The sequence below is a fragment of the Chenopodium quinoa genome, unplaced genomic scaffold, assembly GCF_001683475.1.
Source record: "Chenopodium quinoa cultivar QQ74 unplaced genomic scaffold, ASM168347v1, whole genome shotgun sequence".
NCBI lineage: Eukaryota > Viridiplantae > Streptophyta > Magnoliopsida > Caryophyllales > Amaranthaceae > Chenopodium > Chenopodium quinoa.
Genome location: NW_018745684.1, coordinates 1,970,925 through 1,991,842, shown reverse-complemented (window position 1 = coordinate 1,991,842; position 20,918 = coordinate 1,970,925). Strand labels below are relative to the sequence as shown.

Sequence of the window (20,918 nt, the reverse complement as noted above, 5' to 3'; positions counted from 1 at the left end):
TGGAGCTATAGCTCCCTTGTCGAGTGAGCTATCGCTCACCGCTGCTGGGCTTGCGACCTATGCGAGCTCTCGCTCACTCGCATTGCAGGCATAACGTCAACTTCATGGGCTTATAACTTCTGATTTTTATGTTGTATATAGGTGTGTGACCTACCGTTGGAAAGCCCTTCAAGTCTAGTTTCCAATGTAACTTAAATCACTTCAATCCAATCTGTAGAACTCAAATTATGATCAAAAGAGTGAACAAAGGTCAGTTTTGACATTTTGTAAAACATCATTTTTCTTCGTTTTCAACTCAAAATTCGGAAAGGCACATAGTGATCCTTGTGAATGCTATGTTCATTTTCCATGCACACAATAATCAAAATCAACATCCACAAACATGGAATTTTCGGTTAATAAACTCAATTAATCGGCTTCCGTCAAAATATCATCTGAATCAACTCCAAACACTTCGAAAGCGTCCAAATAACTATGAAATCACCTAAAACATTAAGAAAAACACAAACGGAGCGTAATAGAGCACAAAACAGACAACTTATGCAAGTACGACCTAAGAAGCGACAAAAAATCCTATAAAACTAGCATAAATGTGCTTATAAATCGTATATATATATATATATATATATATATATATATATATATATATATATATATATATATATATATATATATATATATATGATTCATCTGTAGCAGAATGCATGTGCCTAACCATTTATTATTTTGCAGTGTTAAGGTTGGTTGCAAACGTAGACGAGCTTCGTTCTCAACAGACGACTCTTACAACCTTCGGCGAAAGAAGATGTTCTTTGATGTAGCATTTTGTTTATTTGGTTCTCCTGTTACTTAGTGTTTTTTTTGTTGTTGTTTTGTGTTCTTGTATTAGTTTGTCTTCAGTTAAATGAATCCTTGTTTAAAAAAGAAAAAAATTGAAATAATATCTAATATTTCCCATCAAAATTAATTTAAATTTTTCTAGTTTTTTTTTATTTTTATTATTATTATTCCCTCCGTCCCCTTATTTACATGTCTATTTCCCATTTTTTACGAGAATCAAGGAACTTAGACATTTTTTAAAGGGATTTGTTAAACATCGCCCGCAAATTATCATATAAAGCCCACAAATATAACTTGGTTTGACTCTATTGCCCTTTTCATTTTAAAAAAAAAAAAACACTCTCTACTTCTCTCTAAAAAAAATATCAGAAAATCTACCTCTCCTAAAAAAATTAATTACGACAATGTCGCGACGGCAAGGGAAAGAGGTGGCGGCGGCGACGGCGGAGGAAAGGCGGCGACCTGGTGGCAAGGTAATTATTTAATTATTTTTTTTTTAAAAAAAAAAAAAAAAAAAGACGGTGGGCGTCAGCTCCGGCCACCAAAGCCGGTGGGGTGGCATCTAGCTTGGAAGCCCAGCCACCGGCACAGGCGTCCAAACCAGGAGCCAGCCCAGTGGCTGTGGCGTCCAGATCTGGCGCCTGTGCCAATGGGTGGGCTTCCAGCTCAGGCGCCTGCCCACTGGCTATGGCTGCCGGAGCTGGCGCCACCGCCAGTGGGTGGGCGTCCTGGCCAGGCGCCCAACCCCTTATTTTTATTTTTTTTCTTTTTTTTTTGTTTTTGTTTTTTCTGATTTTTTTTTTTGGTTTTTTTTTATTTTGCAAAATCAGAAAATTAGTTTTATTTAAAATAATTTAGTTTTATGTCTAATTTTTTTTTTGTTAATGTGTTTTATTTTTGTTTAAATATTTATCAACTTTATGTGTTTTTTTTTAATAAATCGTGTATACTTTATTTTTATAAAATCAAATCTCTTTTTTTTGTGTTTATATTTTATTTTTTTTATGTTTGATGTTTAAACATTTTTTATGCCTTAATTGATGTAGTATGTGGTAATTGTTTGTGTTAATGTGTAATTGTTTTTTTTATTTAAAATATGTAATACATTAGGGTATTATGTGTGTATTTGTGTATGTGTAATATATTTGTTTTTTATTTTTTATGGTTAGTTATTTGAAATAATTTTTATTTTTTTTGGAAATCATACATTTTGTAATATATTAGGGTATTATGTGTGTATTTGTGTATGCCGTATAATATTTTTCTGTGTTTAATTAGTTGAAATAATTTGAAATTTTTGTTTTGTGTCCTAATTAGTTGAAATAATTTGTTAAATTTTTTGTAGAATTCACTGGGTCGTCATGGTGCGGGGAAGAACATAGAGCTTCTTAGTAGAACCTATTCAGTGGAGAGGTCGGGGCATAGACATGTTAGATCCCGTGGTATTTCGGCCTCGGCTCGTAGAGAACGGATCCACCGGCGGGATGAGGATGACGATGACGATGATGATGCTGAGGAGGGTGACCAGGAGGAGGAGCAGGAGGAGGGCGCATATGAGGATGAGGATGTGGACGATGGGAGTGGACCGTATGATGATTATGGTCCATTCAGTCAGAGGGTTGATGACATGTACGAGGCACATGTGGTGGAGGTGCGTAAGGGTAGGGGTGGTAGGTTTGTTAGTTGATGACATGTACGAGGCACATATCGTGAGATCGTCGAGGCGTACATGCCCCAGCGTTGTCTTCGCCAGCTTGGATTTGTCCAAGTTGTCCCTCCTCCCCCGGCATGGCCGATGAAGGCGGTCCGACCTGCATCGTCAAGGGACTACGTCGTGCGATGGCCAGATATCATGACTGGGACGTGGGACCAGTTTCCGATGGTGGCCCGCTTATGGACTGCGGAGTTGCAGCGGGCGCCCTCTGGGCTTCCTCCCATGTGTGACCAGTACTACATGGAATGGTTTAACCGGTATTCGCACCCGAGATTGATCGCAGATCTCGACCACAGCGATGATGATTGTTTGCCACCGCCTACTGCCACGGAAGCTGTATGTCTCATAAAATATTTATCGTTGTTTTTTAATTAAGTTTTATATGTTGTTATTGTATTTCATCTTTTATTTTTTGTTGTATGCAGTGGATGGGAAAGATAATGCAGGACGTACAGAAACTCTCTCTGGAGAAGGACAACATGAGTGCAACAGTGAGAGCTACTGTTGATAGTCTGGAACAGACCCTTGCGCATTGGGAGTCGGCATCGAGGAGGGATTACTGATGGTTTTGATCGTTTTAATTTATTAAATTGAACATTATGTTTTAAGTTTGTAACATTTTAGATTGTTCTTTTAGCTTTCAACTTTGACATATTATCGTTGTTGTTTTTCAACTTTGACATATTATCATTTTAGTTTTTACCGTTCGTGGATCCGCGCAACTTACCCATGCAACATATAGAATGCAGTAAGCAATACAATATAAAAAATTAATGTTCTCATTAAAAGAGCAACGTACAAATAAGGTTACATAGGAATGATGTAAACACGAAAAACTAAAATGCAGCTAGGGTGTTCCATTCGTGGATCCGGTCATGATATAGCGCATCCCAACCCTCTACACTCGCTGTACGAATGGTGTACCACCGAGGTATAATCGGTGGCACTGGAAAGTCGGATGACATGTCTAGTCGGATGAAATGTTTGTATGATGACCCAAGAAACGCAATAGCTACCTCTCTGACCGGTGTGGTGACAGTCTCACGTGAACGCCAAGGGAGAACCGTGGTACAAGGATAATAAGCTTGACTATGCAATCCCAGCCCGAAATGCATGACTGCGCACTTGTAAATGTTTGCAACGACAAACAGATCTAGGGGCGCGTCAAAATAATGATTTTGACCGCAAGGTCCACCTCCCCACCGGATACGCCGCAGAGCGCCATCCAAGTCATCCTGGTACACATGACGATAAACATTTCGGTTAGAGGCAATTTCGTTGTACATCAACTGACGCACCAAACCGTAGTTGTCTTCGCCCATTTGAAAAACATCAGCCACGACCCGGAATCCGCAGTTACCATCTCCGACTACATCATTCCACCCTTCCAAGTACGGCATGATGATCGCAGGTATCCTGTCCTTGTACGGAAACTGATCAACGTCGTTTCTTCCTATTCACCATATAATTAGACATAGTTAAGAAGGCACGAGTAACCTCATAAACAATGTGCAATGTAAAAAACCAAAACGTACAAGTCCTTAGGGGCATATTCACAGACGAGTGTGATTCAGTACGACCAGATGACAATGTCCGACCACGACCAAGACCACGGATATACTCAAACGCACTCCTGTTCCGCCGTTGCCGACCTCGAGGACAGTCAACTCCATCGGGTTCCTCAAAATCTAAGGTAGACGTGTGGAACATGTCATGAAGTACGTGAGTAGCGTCACGAATAATAGAAGGATGGCTGGAGGACACTCGGTCGTACATCGCCCGAAACTGCTCCAACTCCTCCTGTTCACGGTCGGCCACCCGAGTATCTGCATGCTCACCAATAACGAGCGTCCGCCAGAATGAATGAACCTGATCAACATGTAACGACGCCTTTCTTCTATAATAACGCGGTGAATGGTGCATGCGCAAGGTAATCCATGAGTTGCTGAAATAGCACACCCGCACCGAGCATACACTTCGTCAGCCAAGTCCCTCATCCTGTTCAGCTCAGTGAGAATCAACCCCAAGCAGTAGTGCGACACACGACCATGGAGAATCTTAAATATGAAATGGCTATACATCGTTCCATGTCGTCGTCTGGAGTCCTCTAGAGAGTTCCTGATGCCGTTCTTCTGAGTTTCAATTGACTTGTTAAGTCTATCGAACAGTGTATCCAAAGCAGCGGTCGATGAATCAATCCAGTCCTTGGTAGCTCTATGAGCGCTCTCAACTCTACATGTTGTAGTGTTCCCGTAATGAAGTACCTGGTTTGTCCAATATTTGACAAACTTTTCCCTGTGAGGGACCCATTGCTGCATGACATAGTCCACCAGTGTCGGACACCACTGATACGAATCCCTGAAGTTAGCCAATTCTCGCTCGTACGCTTCCTCTGTGGTAGCCTGTAGGATCTTCCGCCACTTACCATTCACCAATCTCTCTGCCATTTCCAAATTCTTGTTGAAAAGGTTGTAGGCTTTCACTTTCACGCAATTGTTGATGTGCCATGTGCACAATAAGTGATTTGATTCTGGAAACAGCTCTGCTATGGGGGCAAAGAGACCTCCCTCACAGTCGCTGACGATGGCTGCTGGATGAACATTAGGCCCGATGTAGTTTCTCAGCTTCTCCAAGACCCAATAATAACTTGGAGCCGTCTCATCCTTGATGATTGCATGACCAATCAGAAAGTTCTGGTTCGTTGGAGTCATCCCCATGATCTCAACCAGTGGGAACTTGTACTTGTTTGTCTTGTACGTTGAGTTGATCAAAATCACAAATGGCCAAGACTTGATCATATCAACACAATCAGGATGCACAAGGAAAAGATGAGTCACCTCCGCTGTATCTTCATCAGAATCAAACCAGAACAGGTAACCACGTGATTGTGCCTGGTGTAGCAGCTGCTGTATAGGGTTCCTTCCCTCTGACCGTTCAAACCTGAGTTGCTGTCTGACGTTGTAGATGTGTCTCCGGTTTGGATGCTCTTCTGGAAATTTCTCTAACACAAATGCTAATATTTTAGCAAGCTTGACTTGAGCATCACTCATTTCTTTCACAACCAGTTTCGCAGCAGGACTTAAGCCGCTCAGCTGTCGATGACCCTCTTCATATACTATCATCTCATGGTTGTGATACCCCCATTTAGAGTAACCAATCACTTCCCAACCGTCACGACTCCGTAGTTGTCGGACCTTTACTCTGAACTCACACCCACAGCCTTTCCGCTTTGTATCAAACTGAGTGGCTGTACGAAAATCTCTTTCTTCTCTTTTGCGATAACGGTCACATCTCAAAATGCGATCCATTCTACCATCCCGTTGAGATTTATGAGTTACTACTACCAAGCAAAATCCAGCTGCAATTGCAACTTGTTTTGCCCAATCAATCGCTTGTTGAGCTTATTCGAATGGACCATCATGTCCAAATATCCCACTGTAATCATTTTCGTCTCCACCATAATTCTGCATCAATTATATATTATAATAAATACATTTAACGCATAATACATTTAATTTCTATATTTACACAGAATTAACACAAAAAAAAACATAATTATGTAAAAATACCATTTCGAATTTTCAAACTTAATTTTACAAAAACCTATTTCGAATTTTCAAAATTAATTTAAAAAAAAAGCCATTTCGAAATTTTTAAAAAACTCATTTTCTAATTTAAAAAAAAAAATTAGGCCCAACAACAAAATCAAAGAAGGAAAAAAAAAAGGAAAAAAAAAAATAGGGGTGGCGTCTGCCAGGGCCGCCACAGCCACTGGACTGGCGCCTGGCAAGGCCGCCTCAGCCAGCAGACTGGAGCCTGGCCAGGACGCCAGTCTGGTGGTTTGGGCGTCTGGGCTGGACGCCGGTCCGGTGGTTCTGGCGTCTGGCTTGGACGTCCTTGCTACGGTTAGGGCGTCCACCCTAGGCGCCGGAGCCACCCCTACGGTAAACCGTGAATTTTACCGGTGACTTACCTCGTTTTCCGTCGACGACGACGTACCTCTGGCGTCCCCCACAACTCCAGCCTACCCTCCGGTCTCCCCCGGCGAGTTAGTACGGCTCCACATTTTTTAAATCGAGATTTGTTCAATTTTAGAAAATGGAATCCCCCGGCGAGTTAGTACGGCTCCACTTTTTTTAAATCGAGATTTGTTCAATTTTAGAAAATGGAATCCCGCGGCAACTTAGCACGGCTCCACAGTTTTTAAATCGAGATTTGTTCAATTTTAGAAAAGGGGCATAATTGTCACACCAAGTCATATTTGTGGGCTTTATATGGTAATTTGCGGGCGATGTTTAGCGATTCACTTTTTAAAACCCATGATTGAGAAGTACAAAGTGCATGTGAGGTTATAGAGAGATAGAGCGAAAGAAAAAGAAGTTAGCAATTATTAAAGAGATGGAGAGAAAATGTGTTGGAAAATGATGTCAAAAGTACAAAATAAATAAAAGAAAATTGATGACAACTTGTCAAAAAGAGGAAATATTGTCAAAAAATATATTATTATTAAATTTAAAATAGCCATATAATTTTACAACTCCAAAAAAAAAATTAGGCATGTAAACAAGGGACGGAGGGAGTATTAATTTTTACGAGTTTCTATCCGATGGCCTAAATGCCACACGGCTATAGAAATCAACAATACACTACACGGCTACACCTGAACTCATTTGCCCTTCCCGAAGTTTATACCTGTGTTTTTCCTCACTAATAATGCCGATTTCTCTTTCTTCCTCTGCTATTACTGGTAATCTCTCTTTCTCTCTCCTCCGTTACTCTCTTCCTAAGCTTCTGCATCATCCTTTGAGTTCTATTTTTTGCTGCAAATAATAATCAATTAACTGCAACTCACTGGCGGAAATTTTGAGGTTTTTCGAAAATCCGAAACAACGAACTAAAAATGGTGAAATGATGACAGATTAATCATTCTTAGTATAATTTCTTGCTTAATAATTGATTTAATCATGTACATAAATGGATTAATTGTGCTCATGGCTTGAATTTTTGATTTTTACTAGAAATGAGTGATTTTTTCATGAATTTTTGTAGTATTCTTGAAATTAGGGTATGTGTAATGTGAATGGAGTTAATTCAGATCTGATTATCTTACAATGGGCAGTGGACTTGCAGTATTGTAATCTATGGAGTACTCCGTATTTATTATTGAAATGTATTTGTGTGTGAAATTTGTTGGTCTTTGTCTTTGTGGATCTGCTTTGTAAGTATGACTTTTCTCTTATTAGCCTCAACTCTGGAGATATTAGTCTCATATACTATTTTAAAATGTCCGGAAAAAAAAAATGTGATTGGTTATCTGTTATACCCTTGCTAAGATTGAGTGATGGGAATTGCGTGTCATTATGTGGTATTCATGATTATGAAGTGTTGGGAAAATGATGTGCAAGGTTGATTTAATTCGTTTGATAGGTGTCTTGGATTTCGATTCATCTGGGAAATACAGTAAATGATGCTAGGTTGATTTAATACTCCGTATGTTTTCTGGATGTCTTGAATTCGATTTGTTCTGGAATTTAATGATACAAGTATGATTTAATATGTTCGCTGGATGGCTCGAATTTCGATTTGTGCCAGAGATAAGTGATGCAAGTTGATATATAAGATGTCTGTCATCTTACTTCCAATTTCCTTAAGATAACTTTCACTCTTGACACTAGTTATTTTATTGATGATGAATATGATATGCCACTGGTTTCATTCCTATCAATTATATCGTCACAACTCACAAAAGCTCGTGTTGTGACATCTACTTTTCTTATTACCAAGGTGGACCTAATCTCAAGTCTTGTGAGCTTCCATTCTCAAAATGCACTTCCTTAGGAAATATGTCAATCGTTGCTATGCCAACAAAGTCGAAGCGATCGGAAATGCAACATAAGCTTGCTGTTCGTGCTCAGTACAGGTTTTACTCTTGACCTTTACACTTTGCCCATAAATTTTGGCTTCTTTATCCCTCACCCAAAGATGAAATCAAAAACTGAGAAGAGAATACATATGGAACTTTGCTTTCACCACGGTTGTAATTATGGTCCCAATTTCTTGTGTTATAATGATTTTAGTCATGGAGAAATTGGTTGTAAAATGGATGCGGATTGCAAACCTCGCCTATATTGAACTTTTTAGTCTATAGTTCCGTCATCTCTGAATAATAGGCTATCACTGCTTGCTAACTTTGACCATTAACTTGTTAAAGTGGCGGTTGGATTATAATGTAAAATTCTTGCTGTTTGATTCCCCCCCCCCTCCTCCTTTTTAAATACTTTCAGAAGAATATTATTTCGTAGTTTGACAGGGTTTCTTCATAGAATAAAAGTTGTGTCACATTTTCATAAAACGGGAGTATAATACTCTGTAGGTGTTTTGATCTGGTGCCTTGCTCAGAGATGTGTTAAATTATTCACCATATATGTTGGTTTAACTGTGGGTGGAATCAAAAAACAAAAAGATAGGGTGGCTTCCCTTTCCCCATTTCATTGAGAATGAAGGAGAGCTTTCTTTTTGTGTGTCTTACGCTGTTCACTTAATTACACACAGTGATTCTGAAAGAGGTGGAGGTGGTGGTGATTTCGTTGCTGGATTTCTTCTTGGTGGTGCAGTTTGTGGAACTCTGGCATATATTTTTGCTCCTCAGGTGATTTGGCTTTCCACTCAAGGTTTAATTGCTTAACTCTTTAACCCCCACATAAGAGTTGCTTTGAGATCTTTGTATGTTATTGAAAATTGCAGCTGATCTAACCTATAAATTTTTAGTACAGAAAGTGATTGATGAACTAAAACATTTAGGAAGTCTAAGAACTTAGGAACTTAGCACGGCTATGCTCTATGTACTTATAGTATGTGAGGAATTAGCTGTTACTTCTTATAATTGTTTTATGTACTTATTTATTTACTTAATATTCCCCTCTTTTCTATACAAAAATCTTTTAATGTTTACTCGGCTATTGTCACCTGTTCAAGAATCCTAATATTCCTTAAACAAGGACGAACGTAAATATTTTTATTTGACCGAGATGTCTTTTACTGCTTCTATAATTTAACAGTGATAGGATGAGGATAATTTGGGAAAAGAACCTTATCTTAGAGTGATCCATATTTTTGATTAAATTAAGAGTCTATGAAACCTGTTTTAGAACAATGTTTGACTTAATTAATACTGTCTGTCATGGACTTGGGTACGTCTGTTGTTAGACCCAGTTAAATAATGAAAAAATGCATGGTCCAAAATGTAGTGTTAGGTGTCCATGTTGTTGGTTCAGATGAAGTGTCACATGTTGAAGAAAGGTTCAAGGGAGCAAAGACATACTTTTGGATAAGAACTTGAAGAGTCAAAGAACTTTTGAGAATTGATAACAGATTATTTATGATTGTTTTATGGTGCTTTTATTCTTTTGGAAGACTGGTTTCAGAGTGCAGATTCTTGGGACCTTCATTGCTACTTAGTGTATGCTGTTTAGTAATTGCTTTTACAAAATGATAGGTTTGTTCTCATATTGTCTTGTTTAAGGGGAAAAAAGTGAAAGGAATCATGTTGTTTGGCTTCTTTGTGCAATCAGATCAGAAGATCTCTGCTGAATGAAGATGAATATGGTTTCCGGAAAGCTAGGCGACCAATGTATTATGATGATGAGGGCCTGGAGGTATGTTTTACTATATAGGCTAGACATACCACTTGAGGTATCTTAATTACATACACAAATACTGAAACTCCTTTTTTGTTTGGACAAAATCAGAAGACTAGACAAACACTCAATACCAAATTGAGCCAACTGAATGCTGCAATTGACAATGTATCTACTCGTCTACGAGGTGGAAACAATACTGCTTTAGTGCCTGCAGAGTCTGATTCAGAAATAGAAGCTACAATGTGAACTGTGGTCATTTTAACATATGATGCTGTTGCTGGTTTAAGCAAGCTTTTTGCGAGACTGCAACCATGATCTACTATTATCGTCTTGCTGAGCCATATTGATACCAACCTTATACTCCTTTTTCTTCGCGTGGTCTTTGTGAATACATTACTCTTGAACGTCGTCAATAGTCTATAATATATGGTCTATTGGTTAAACTTGTAATGCAAAGCCATTGAATGAGATATTTGTGGCATCTTGATTATCTGGTCTCTTACTGCTCATCAGTAAGACTAATGATTTCTTAAAGACTTCCTGTTGCATTACATAATTGGTTTTTCTTGAACCATGTTGACTCGTTGAAACTGTTGATTATCCTCTGGACAAAATGAAAATTAATGTGGGTACTTAATCGAACCTTATCTTTGCCGTAAATTTCAATTTTACTCGTATACTTGTACTAAGTTGCGCAAGGATGGTACAAAGTCGGTTATGGATATGAAACGGGTATGTAATATGCTAATTTAAAAAATAATTGAGATACGAATACGGTTAATTAAGTATTAAAATATCTCTGTTTTATATTATTTGCAACATTTTCCAGAAAACTATGTTTCAACCTCACATCAAGTAAACAAAAGGAAACGGAGATTAGAGCAACATCCACCAAACATGCATAGAGGATAATAATGAATTAAAAGCACAAAAAACTATTAAATACGAAGTAGATTTTATTGATGTGTCGTATTAGACCTTATTACATTAGAATTTATTAGCTGAAATTAAGAGAGGAGAACATTTCTCTGTAACATTTTTTCCTTAATATTTCATATTGGAGCAACATGTCAACCAAAAAAAAACAAAAAAAAAAAATTGGAGCAACATGCGCCGCACGTGTATAGTAGATAATGGAATTTTTTTTTTTTAAAAAAAAATTAAATAGAGAAAGAATTCTTCTCTCTTCAGTACCTCCTACAGGCAAAGCTACAATCCCTGAGAAATCCTGGGTTTTTCCGTTTTTCTTTACAAATCTAATTTAATTGCCTCTTAAATTTTTTTCCGGGAAGAACAATAATTTAATTTAATTGCAGTAAAAATTCTCAAATGAAGTTTGTAAAGATTACAACTTTATTAGATTTAGAATATAACATAATCTCTTCTTCAGATGGAACACAATGATTACACTTCTTCTAACACCACTACTCACAAGGTATTCATTCTATGCATTTTAATTTAATTACATTTTTAAAAATTAAATTAATGTTCTTGGTTTGATGAAATTATATATTTCTAGTAAGATTTTTTTTTTTTTTTTTTTTCGAATTGTATTATAATCCGTTAAATTTATTCTGGGGTTTATCTGATTTTTTTTTTTTTTACTGCAAACTTTGATGTAAATTAGGTCAAGAATGTATAAATGAGTGTAATTAGGGTGAAGAAAGGAAGGAATTTTGAATGATAAGCACATATCGTGAATCTTTCTTGAACTGGGTTTTTTTTTGTTGGGGCATTAATCTTCCTCATACCTGACTTAATTTCAATTTTCTTCTGTATTTTTTGTTTGATTTGATTTAATGTGGAGTTGGGTTTGTGTAAATTTGGCATATTTATTGTTATAAATCTGAAATTTAACTTCCGTTTAAGTTTAGGGTTGTCATTGCTGTGAGATGTTACCTAACTGGGATTAATTATGACAAAGGATTATTACAAGATTTTGGAAGTTGATTATGATGCATCGGACGAGGATATACGATTAAGCTATCGAAAGCTCGCTTTGGTGAGTTTAATCCTATATTGTCACTTTTCTGAAGAACTAAAATGGTTCATTTAGATAGCTTATTGGCATTGCTGAGTTTATGCAATTTTTTCTTTAAAACTTAGTTGTGTTGTTATGCTCACATTATTCAACATTGAACAGCAATGGCATCCGGACAAGCATAAGGACGATAGTTCTGTTACTGCCAAATTTCAAGATATTAACGAAGCTTACAGAGGTATTCTTTATGCTAATTACTTTAAACTAACAAGCTACTGGGAATTGAACATTTGAACCCACCAATCCATTTATGCATTTGACCGTGACATTATCCCAATCGTACTGTTTATGGGGAGATCTATCCCTTATTTATTAATCAGTTGATTCTCTTATAGTGCAACTTTCTTATATTGTTTGAAATAGATAATTCATTTGTGATTAAGTTGTCTGAGAGAAGCTGCATTCTGGTATTATGTGATTAAGTTGGCTGAGAGAAGCTGCATTCTGTTATTATTATTGTCACTGGTAACTTCATTTTATTGATATCATTGACTGTTATTTTTCGTTCCGAGAGGAAAATTTCCTCCCAATCAATGCAGAAGTATGTCCATTGTGATTTTGTGATCATTCACTAATCACTACTCCTTTCAAAACCAATGGCTGCTCTTGTTTGCTGTATTTTGGTCATTCTGTGGTCGTGCTTCTTTGAAACAATGTGTTCTGCTACTTCTTTTCCAAAGTTCTTGGACTAGTGATCATGATTGAATCATCTCTTGAATTCCAGGAAATTTTTGTTGACTAATTTTCAGATTTTTCACCCTGTTTTCTCAATGTATTTGAGTATGTTGGCTTTCTGCTAAATTCTCATTTCTCACTCTTTCTTTTGTTCATCTCTTTTGATTTGTCAGTTTTGAGTGATCCTACAAAACGACTCGAATACGATCTAAGTGGGGATTATGAGATTGATAAGTACTCTCTGCCGGTAAGGTTATCTGTACACTTTAATTTGCTATTTGAGACTAAACAAATTTATATGCTTTCTGTGTTAATGGTTATTATGTTTGTTAATTGGTATGTGACTAATTCATTGATGTTGATCCTGAATCCAGGAATACCTTGCCAGGTTCAAAGGAATGATACTCACCTGCAATGGTCTTGGCATCAATCACTCTTCTCTTTGGTATGACAATGCTAAATTTACTCTGGAATGACTTTCTTTGATTTCAAAAAAAAATTTCAGAGTTCTTTTTTTGCTTCCTCTCCTATAGATTTGGAAATTTTCAAGTATCCTATTTGTAAGCAAGTAGGTAATCAATCACCTAGCTTGGTAGTTCGACGAAAGATGAGTTTAATTTTTGTGATTGGGCATAGTGGTTGAATGAGTATTGACTGTTCAATGATTGTGAAATTTTGAAGTATATGGCTGTTGAACTTCATTTTATTTACTGGAAGAAAATGGAATCAAAGGAAGAAACCAACTCAACTCAATCTATCATTTTGTATGTATCCTAGTTTTTCGAAGAGGAAGAGGTGGATATTTTCTCATGACCAATATCTTATGTAGGGCTTTAGTTCTAGAGTCAAGACCATCTCTGATCCTTCATTGCTGCCAGGTTTATGTACGCTGCTTTTGACAAATTGTAATCTTAAAAAGAACTTGAAACCCAAGTAGAAAATATAACGAAATATGTTCATCGTGAGACACCACAGTGCATGGTAGCAAAGGCGATCATGCATGTGGGTTTACCTGTGGGTGTTTGTTGTAAATTTTCTAGATGATGTTGAAGGAACTGCTTGTGTTTTTTCTGTTTAGAAGTCAACTGGCTAGAAACTTTATCAAACTTATGTTGAAACTCTTTTGATTTCGAGCATTAGCTCTTGTGGTGTGGATTGGGGACAAGTATCTTTGCTACGAAAGTTTGGTGGTTACCCTTTCTAGTGCTATGAAGTATAATCACGTGAGGAAAGCCGCTAAGGTTGTGTCATATATCCACAAACAAGTGATTTTGTAGAGGTGGTCTCAAAATGTAGAATTGATTTCAATAGATTCAGGGATAATCTCATTTGTTGGTGCATATTTATGTTTTCCTTGACTTTGACTCTCTGAAGACTTTTAAAAGGTTATTAATTTAAAGTTCACTCTGTAGCAATACTAGATGATCTTTTGATGAATGATGTGCTCCATGTCTTTGTGCACCTTATTTTTCCGAGGTTAGCTAGTTCCCATTCTTTCCAGTTCTTCTCATCCCATTTTTATTTGTTGTAGGTCTTATAATCAACACCTCAAGGAAGCAAATGAATGTGAAGACGGTAAAGTTTGAGTGTCCTGCCATTATTTTTGTTTACCAAACTACACTTACAAAGAGTTCAGTCCTATGATTAGTCTTCAAACTTAGGAGGGAGGGCGAGATGAAGGACCAAGTTGTTGCTGTACTTGTACAATAGTAAAAGAGAGTTATTAGTATTTTGTATCTGGGTGCGATTATGGTTTGCACAGCATGTTAGGGATTGAAAATGGCTTTAGAGTAGTAATGCTAAGGTGCAGTAAATGCTTTGTGAGAAATTTATTCTTCACTGGTGTCTTAACAATCTATTGCTCTCAGTTGAGCTCATTCTCTTGTACTTGTGAAATAAAGATACCCTGAAAATAGCACACACAATTCTGTTTTATTCTTTGTTGAATGAGAAAAGAACATACTTCAGAACAAATGGTTAAGCTTAGGTGATGCTGTTAACTGTCGTGGCAATGATGCAAGGTCTGTTTTGAAATACAACTTCACTGATTGAAAAAGTCTTGATAGAAAATTAAAGGAATGGCTCCTCAATTTGGCTCGATAAGATCGATAGACGCCTTATGAACCATAGATGACACCAGACTCGAACTCTACTTGGTGAAATATTTATGGAAGGGTATGAGTGACATCTTTTAGAGCTCTGTAGGGGTGAACAAAATCTAAGCGAATATAGAAATTTGTGTCAAAAGTTGTGGTAGTAGGACCATAGGTAACAAATACAAGATTGGTTATCACAAAATATGCCTTGGAAAATATCTACCGCACATAGTTTGAAGTTTTTGTAGCTTACTGAAAATGTGTCAAGCAATCTTCGAACAAGAGTGGTATAAATTAGAGGCTTGTCTCATCAAAAGTCAAATATCTTCCCTATATTTGTGGTGCAGGAATTTGTTTTGAGAGACTAAACTGTTGTTCTAGACTGTAGTTGCATCCCATGTACGAGTACTTGGTTCGTTGCTATCAATACTTTCAATTGTGGATGTTATACGGAATTACCTCTTATTATTCGATCCCAACTAAAAATATCCAATATAACTGTTGTATAGATTGCCGTAGAACTTTCAACTAATTTAAAGAGGAGTCCACCATGGCCGTTGAGCTACGAGTAGGAAGAGTGGAGTCTTTTGCGATCTCCATGGGTCATGCCTCTGAACTAGTTAATACGCTGGAATAAACAACTATGAATGAGGTATAACTTGAGAAAATAGATTACTAGAACAATTAGACCAATTCTACCTTCACCCAATGATACTCTAATAATAAAGAGATATACGTGATTTCTTAGGACCATAATCTATGCATATAATTTTACTTATCTACGTAATTGAAAATGGCTTTCTATTTTTTTTATTGATTTGCGTTACATTTACTCTTATATATACTTATCGCCATCATTCTAGTCCCTGTTTATACCATTTAAGTATTCTTTGGTTTAATTAATATCACATTGTCTCACTTCTTACATAAAGTAGTACAAATCATATTATATTAGTTTATATGCTAATATCATTTTTATACCTATCACGAATAATTAATAGAATAACATAATTGTAATATATAGTGCTAAAGTATGTGACAGATTTTTATTTTACAATTGTACATTAGAAAAGAAATATAATGAAAGTCAGAGGTAGAACTTTGAATGAATCTATTCGTTGATTAATTAATTTGTTAACTTTTTAATGTGGTGAACTAGGGGTTTAATTCTTCATTCTTAGAAAATTTAGCTTTTCAAAGATTCTAGTGGCCAAACTTATTTGACTTGAATTGATCAAAGATTAAACATTATACTCAACACAGTATTAGCACATTATATGGTTAGTAGTATTATGATATGCTGTTGATCTTGTAATAGGTATATGTAATTAATAATACGAGTCTCAATTTGCACCGCAATTGATACAATAAGCATATAGTGATTGAAATTCATTGAAAGTTGGTGATTTAGTAAAAGGGTTTAGAGTAAATTCATTATTTGCGAGGGTAGAAACTAGAAAAGGACTTTTGGTTGGTGGATTTGTATGTTAACCATACATTTGATTGATTTGGGCTCAAATGCTTTAAGCAAGGCAAATTGAGAGGCAAAATTCTAAGATACTCCCTCTATCCCTACTTTTTTGTCCCATTTGATTGTGCACGGTTTTCAAAACGCATTTTAAAATGTGTATATCTTGATCTATATACGTAAAAATTATAAAAACGTGATATTAATAAAAAATAAAATGAGACGAATCTAGCAAGACTACTCATGACGATATTATCTTTTATACATTAACGGTAATCTATAGTCAAAGTTTGACCAAAAATGACAATGGGGCAAAAATAAAAGGACGGAAAGAGTAATATTAGAAGTCTTTTCCACCTTTTGGGGGTGGGAAGTTGACTTCTTCATTGTAAATGTAATTAAATGGAGGAAACAACCTTTGTAGTTTTTTTTTCTTAAGAAAATTATTAGAGCATCGACAATGGCTGTGTATAAGAACCTGCTAGCAATTATTTACATGTTAGCCATTATGAAGCTATAACCTCTTGTAGCTAAGTCAAACTACATAGCTCTATAGAGTTTTGTGGTTTCACTCCACCCAATGCTATTATATTTATTTGTTTAATATATTTTATATATTTGTTTATTTATTATAAAAGAATGTAGAGGCTGTAGCTAAAATCATGTAACTTGGAAATTTATAATGTGGCAACCCAAAACTACATGTACATGTAACTAGACATTGTGGATGCTCTGAGTATTTTAAATTATGCACTTGAATCTATAAAATGAAATGGAGAATTAATAAATTTGGAGCACGTTACAAAGATAATTAAGGAAATTAATAATGCACTATGCATAGATTAAGTACATCAAAGATTAATTTTCACTACTATACATACACACTAATAAAAGCATAACTAGGCCTACAATATTCATCTTACACACTCACATTTACTCAAACATGGGATGTGATGTGAGCTAGAATAATTTTACACTCGAGGGTAAAATAAACTACCTACAAACTCAAAATCAAAACCAATTGAGAACCAACAAGTGGCAAATATTTTTATTAGAATGAAGGAAAAATAACTAGTAGCAAGGAGAAATTAGTAAATTAACAAGAATTAGTATTAGTCGGAGAAGAAAGAAAACGAGAAATGTGGTCAAGAAACGACATATTCTGAGGACGATCTTGACGCTTAACATAACCCTTAGCTTCCTTATGAGAATAACTCACAAACCCAGCCTCACCATTCCTCTTCCACATCTCTTGTGCATACGATTCATCCGCGTAATACGCCTCCGCCTCCGCTTCCGCTGTATCTAAATCCAAATCTTTACCATTTGGTAAATCAGCTATCTGAATCGGCAATCGCTGGTAATGGCCGCGGGTGACACCTTCAAGCTCATCGAGGCGGGCGAGGCCCGTCTCCGATACAGAATAAACCTCACCCCATACCATATCGCCTTTTCCGGGAAGGTTCAAAAGGAATGGCACCCTGTATGGTCCACATACTAAGGGATACTTTTCTGCGGTTCGGAATGATCCGATGAATGTCGAGTCTCCGTTCCCCATTAATTCCTCCATCAATCGGTGGTTTGAGAATCCCTTTTTTAATGTTCCGTAGGTGAATATTAGTCTTCTTTTTCCTGATTTTCCTCCATTCTTGTTATTCTCTGCCCCCATTGATACTAAGGGAGAAAATTTGATGATATGGGCTTATTTTTGGTTGTTGGAGATGATTGTGGAAGGAGTGTTTTTTTTGTGTGGTGGTGAAAAGACTACACTTTGCCGAATTAGGTTATTTATATAGGAGATACCTTAGATATAAACTAAAATATATAATAATAAGATAATAAATACTCTCTGTTTATAAAAATTGGTTTTGCACGATTTTTAAGACTTTATATAAACCACTAATATAACTATAGAATGAAAAATGATTCCGACGTATCAAATATTGAGTTTGGCACATTTATAACTTTTTTTCACGAAATAGATGTGCTAAAAATTAATTTTTAATATGCCAAAATTAATTTCTACATACATTAAGACAGATTGATAATATAAATATTGTGTATATATTAATGAGAATTTTTTTTAAAATGTTGAAAAATTTGAACATAACAAAAATCAAAACAGAAACATAATTTTATTATGAATAGGGTAACCGTTTTTTTAGTTGCATCACTTTCCTAAAAAATAAGTTTTAAATTAATTGTATCACTTTTCTTTTCAAGTAATAAATTCTCTTTATATCACATGGGCCCTATTTATTTCTCTCCACATTTCTTAACTTCAAAAAATTACCTAGAAATCCATGAAAATAAAAGTGATACAACCAAAAAATGAAGTAAAAAAAAAAAAAAAAAAGGTAATGCTATATGTAACCCATAGGTATATGAATAAGTACTTAATATCTTTCCTAATTTAGTATTAATTTAGAAATGTCGGACAAAATCACGCGCAAATCAGTGTAATTAATGTTATATTTTTATTTGTCTTTTTTCATCTTTAGCTCTTTATATTTGGGTGTGTATAACATTTTTCATAAAAATAAAATAAAAAAAAAATTAGAAAAAATAATTAATAAAAGAGAAAAAAATTCCCATGTGATATGTGATATGGGAGATATGATCATATGATATGATAAATAACGGGTTGGTCGGGTCTTGGGTTTCGCAATTTGGACGGTTGACAGGAGTGAACCTATTAGGATTCGACAGGTGGACGGTTGTTATGTTATTGGGATTTTAAAATTATATTTAATTTGATACGTACGGGTTTAGTACCTTTTTTAACTCGTAGCAGTGAAGTTGGAGTACGGGTAGGCATGTAAAGTGCGGCCAATTGGCGAAAGAAACTTTGAAAATGTCATTAGAGTATTAGACAAATGGAGTTATTCTAAAGGTTTTTACTTTTTATAGAGTTGAAGAAAGACGAAATTTTAGCTTTCTTCTTTGTACATTGAATCTGTACTACTGGATGTTGTAATATGAAAATTTTAGTGATCGTTGGTTTGAACATCAGTATTGTACTATTGTGTAATGTGCAATTGTAGTTACTTAAATATTATTAGGTAGTTTACTTTGCTAGGAAGTGTTACATTATGTTTATGAAATGACGATTGACGAGTACGAAGCATATAAATTAGATGTCTATTTAAAAATTAAAAAAATAAAATAAAATTGACAAGGAGTACCCGGATGAGCTGATCAGATCTCAATTCTTACAATTTTTTAAGTCCAATATTGCGATCTAGACACTTGAGAGTAAAGGAAAGGGTAAGGGAACATCTATCCCTCAAGTACCCTCTAGGTTTAAGGAAATTATTTTTACTTGAGAAGTTAGTTGTTTGGTATTAACCATCGAACATCAAATCATATTAAAAGAAAGGTGTATTTAGTTTAGAGATCAAATTGTGAATCAATGATTTGAGGTAATTATTAATGGAAGCATAAAACACTTACCTAAATCTTATAGACATAATTAAAAGCGTATAACACTTGCCTAAACCCTAAAAGAGGGACTATGACATATTAACTACATTTACCAAACAAAATATACATCCAAACATCTACGAGTATTAAAAAAAATACTCCGTATTACCTAATATATCTAGTAATGGATATCCATGTGCACAATGTACAATTTGATGGCCAATTTGGGAAAATTGAAAGTACAAGTAGTACTTTTGTTAGTTGCTTAGATGGTGGATATACATTTTTGGTCCACACTTTAAGGCCCTATTTGGTGGTAGCGTTTGAGGTATCGGTTAGCGTTTTGACTAGTCAAAACACTATAGAAAAAATTTGAGAGTGTTTAGCAAGATAGCTATTCTAGAAGCGGTTAGCGATACAGGTAGCATTTAGGTAGCTTTTTTCAAATGTTAAAAATAGCCGCGTTTAGAAGTAGCGGGTAATATTTGACAAATTTTTATTACTTTTTAAACAATATCTATATGAATTTTGATATATTTTAGTATTGCAACCGCTACTTTTACCAAACACTCATACTATCAACAGTTACTTTGACAGTTAACCTTTACCCACTACTAATTGACAGCTACTCGCTACCTTAACCACTATCGCTACTCGACTGCTAAAAGGTATATGTCCGCTACTTTTGCCAAACAGGACCTAAAACATACTCCGTACTATTAGTAGAATGTACTTCAATTGTGTGATTACCAATTATGTATTTTTTGATCCTTCTTTTACCAACAACCAAAGGCGAATTCCCTTCCACCAATCCTTCTTTAAGTTGTAGAGGTTGGCAAAAGGATAACAAGCATTCCGTAATTAGTACATGCGTTTCATCTCATCCCGCCTTCTAATTGATTTTTACCATTTTGAAAAAATTCCTCATTTAAAAAAAAAGTAAAATACATTTTATTTAAGTGTGTCAAAGACCGATGCCATATAACTATTCACCAACCCCCCTATGCTGTTAGGAACTTTT

At 35.7% G+C, this 20,918-nt stretch overlaps 3 protein-coding genes across 5 annotated transcripts; 2 read left to right on the top strand and 1 right to left on the bottom strand.

The window, feature by feature from the left end:
* The first annotated feature begins 7,147 nt into the window (after window positions 1-7,147).
* Window positions 7,148-10,836, top strand: LOC110717454. Its single transcript, XM_021896154.1, has 5 exons — window positions 7,148-7,301; window positions 8,339-8,474; window positions 9,107-9,203; window positions 10,126-10,209; window positions 10,303-10,836. The coding sequence occupies exons 1-5, from the start codon at window positions 7,268-7,270 to the stop codon at window positions 10,438-10,440; spliced, it is 489 nt and encodes a 162-aa protein (XP_021751846.1). The 5' UTR covers window positions 7,148-7,267; the 3' UTR covers window positions 10,441-10,836.
* A 374-nt stretch (window positions 10,837-11,210) lies between these two features.
* Window positions 11,211-14,896, top strand: LOC110717455 (chaperone protein DnaJ-like). Of its 3 annotated transcripts, none has more exons than XM_021896156.1 (6): window positions 11,211-11,629; window positions 12,119-12,196; window positions 12,338-12,413; window positions 13,084-13,157; window positions 13,285-13,355; window positions 14,442-14,896. In XM_021896156.1, the coding sequence occupies exons 1-6, from the start codon at window positions 11,585-11,587 to the stop codon at window positions 14,494-14,496; spliced, it is 399 nt and encodes a 132-aa protein (XP_021751848.1). In that variant the 5' UTR covers window positions 11,211-11,584; the 3' UTR covers window positions 14,497-14,896. The 3 variants fall into 3 exon arrangements, with proteins under 3 accessions (XP_021751848.1, XP_021751850.1, XP_021751849.1); XM_021896158.1 differs by having other exon boundaries at window positions 11,212-11,629; window positions 12,064-12,196; XM_021896157.1 differs by having other exon boundaries at window positions 11,213-11,629; window positions 12,069-12,196.
* A 2,339-nt stretch (window positions 14,897-17,235) lies between these two features.
* Window positions 17,236-18,341, bottom strand: LOC110717844 (putative gamma-glutamylcyclotransferase At3g02910). Its single transcript, XM_021896628.1, has one exon. It carries the CDS (start codon window positions 18,141-18,143, stop codon window positions 17,571-17,573), a length of 573 nt encoding a protein of 190 aa, XP_021752320.1. The 5' UTR covers window positions 18,144-18,341; the 3' UTR covers window positions 17,236-17,570.
* Between the last annotated feature and the right edge of the window lie 2,577 nt (window positions 18,342-20,918).

Coding starts and splice junctions, on each gene's coding strand:
- LOC110717454 (XM_021896154.1), top strand. CDS start 7,268: ATGCCGATTTCTCTTTCTTCCTCTGCTATTACTG. Junction 8,475..9,106: donor GCTGTTCGTGCTCAGTACAG/GTTTTACTCTTG, acceptor AATTACACACAG/TGATTCTGAAAGAGGTGGAG. Junction 10,210..10,302: donor ATGATGATGAGGGCCTGGAG/GTATGTTTTACT, acceptor GGACAAAATCAG/AAGACTAGACAAACACTCAA.
- LOC110717455 (XM_021896156.1), top strand. CDS start 11,585: ATGGAACACAATGATTACACTTCTTCTAACACCACTACTCACAAG. Junction 13,158..13,284: donor TTGATAAGTACTCTCTGCCG/GTAAGGTTATCT, acceptor TCCTGAATCCAG/GAATACCTTGCCAGGTTCAA. Junction 13,356..14,441: donor ATCAATCACTCTTCTCTTTG/GTATGACAATGC, acceptor TATTTGTTGTAG/GTCTTATAATCAACACCTCA.
- LOC110717844 (XM_021896628.1), bottom strand. CDS start 18,143: ATGGGGGCAGAGAATAACAAGAATGGAGGAAAATCAGGAAAAAGAAGA.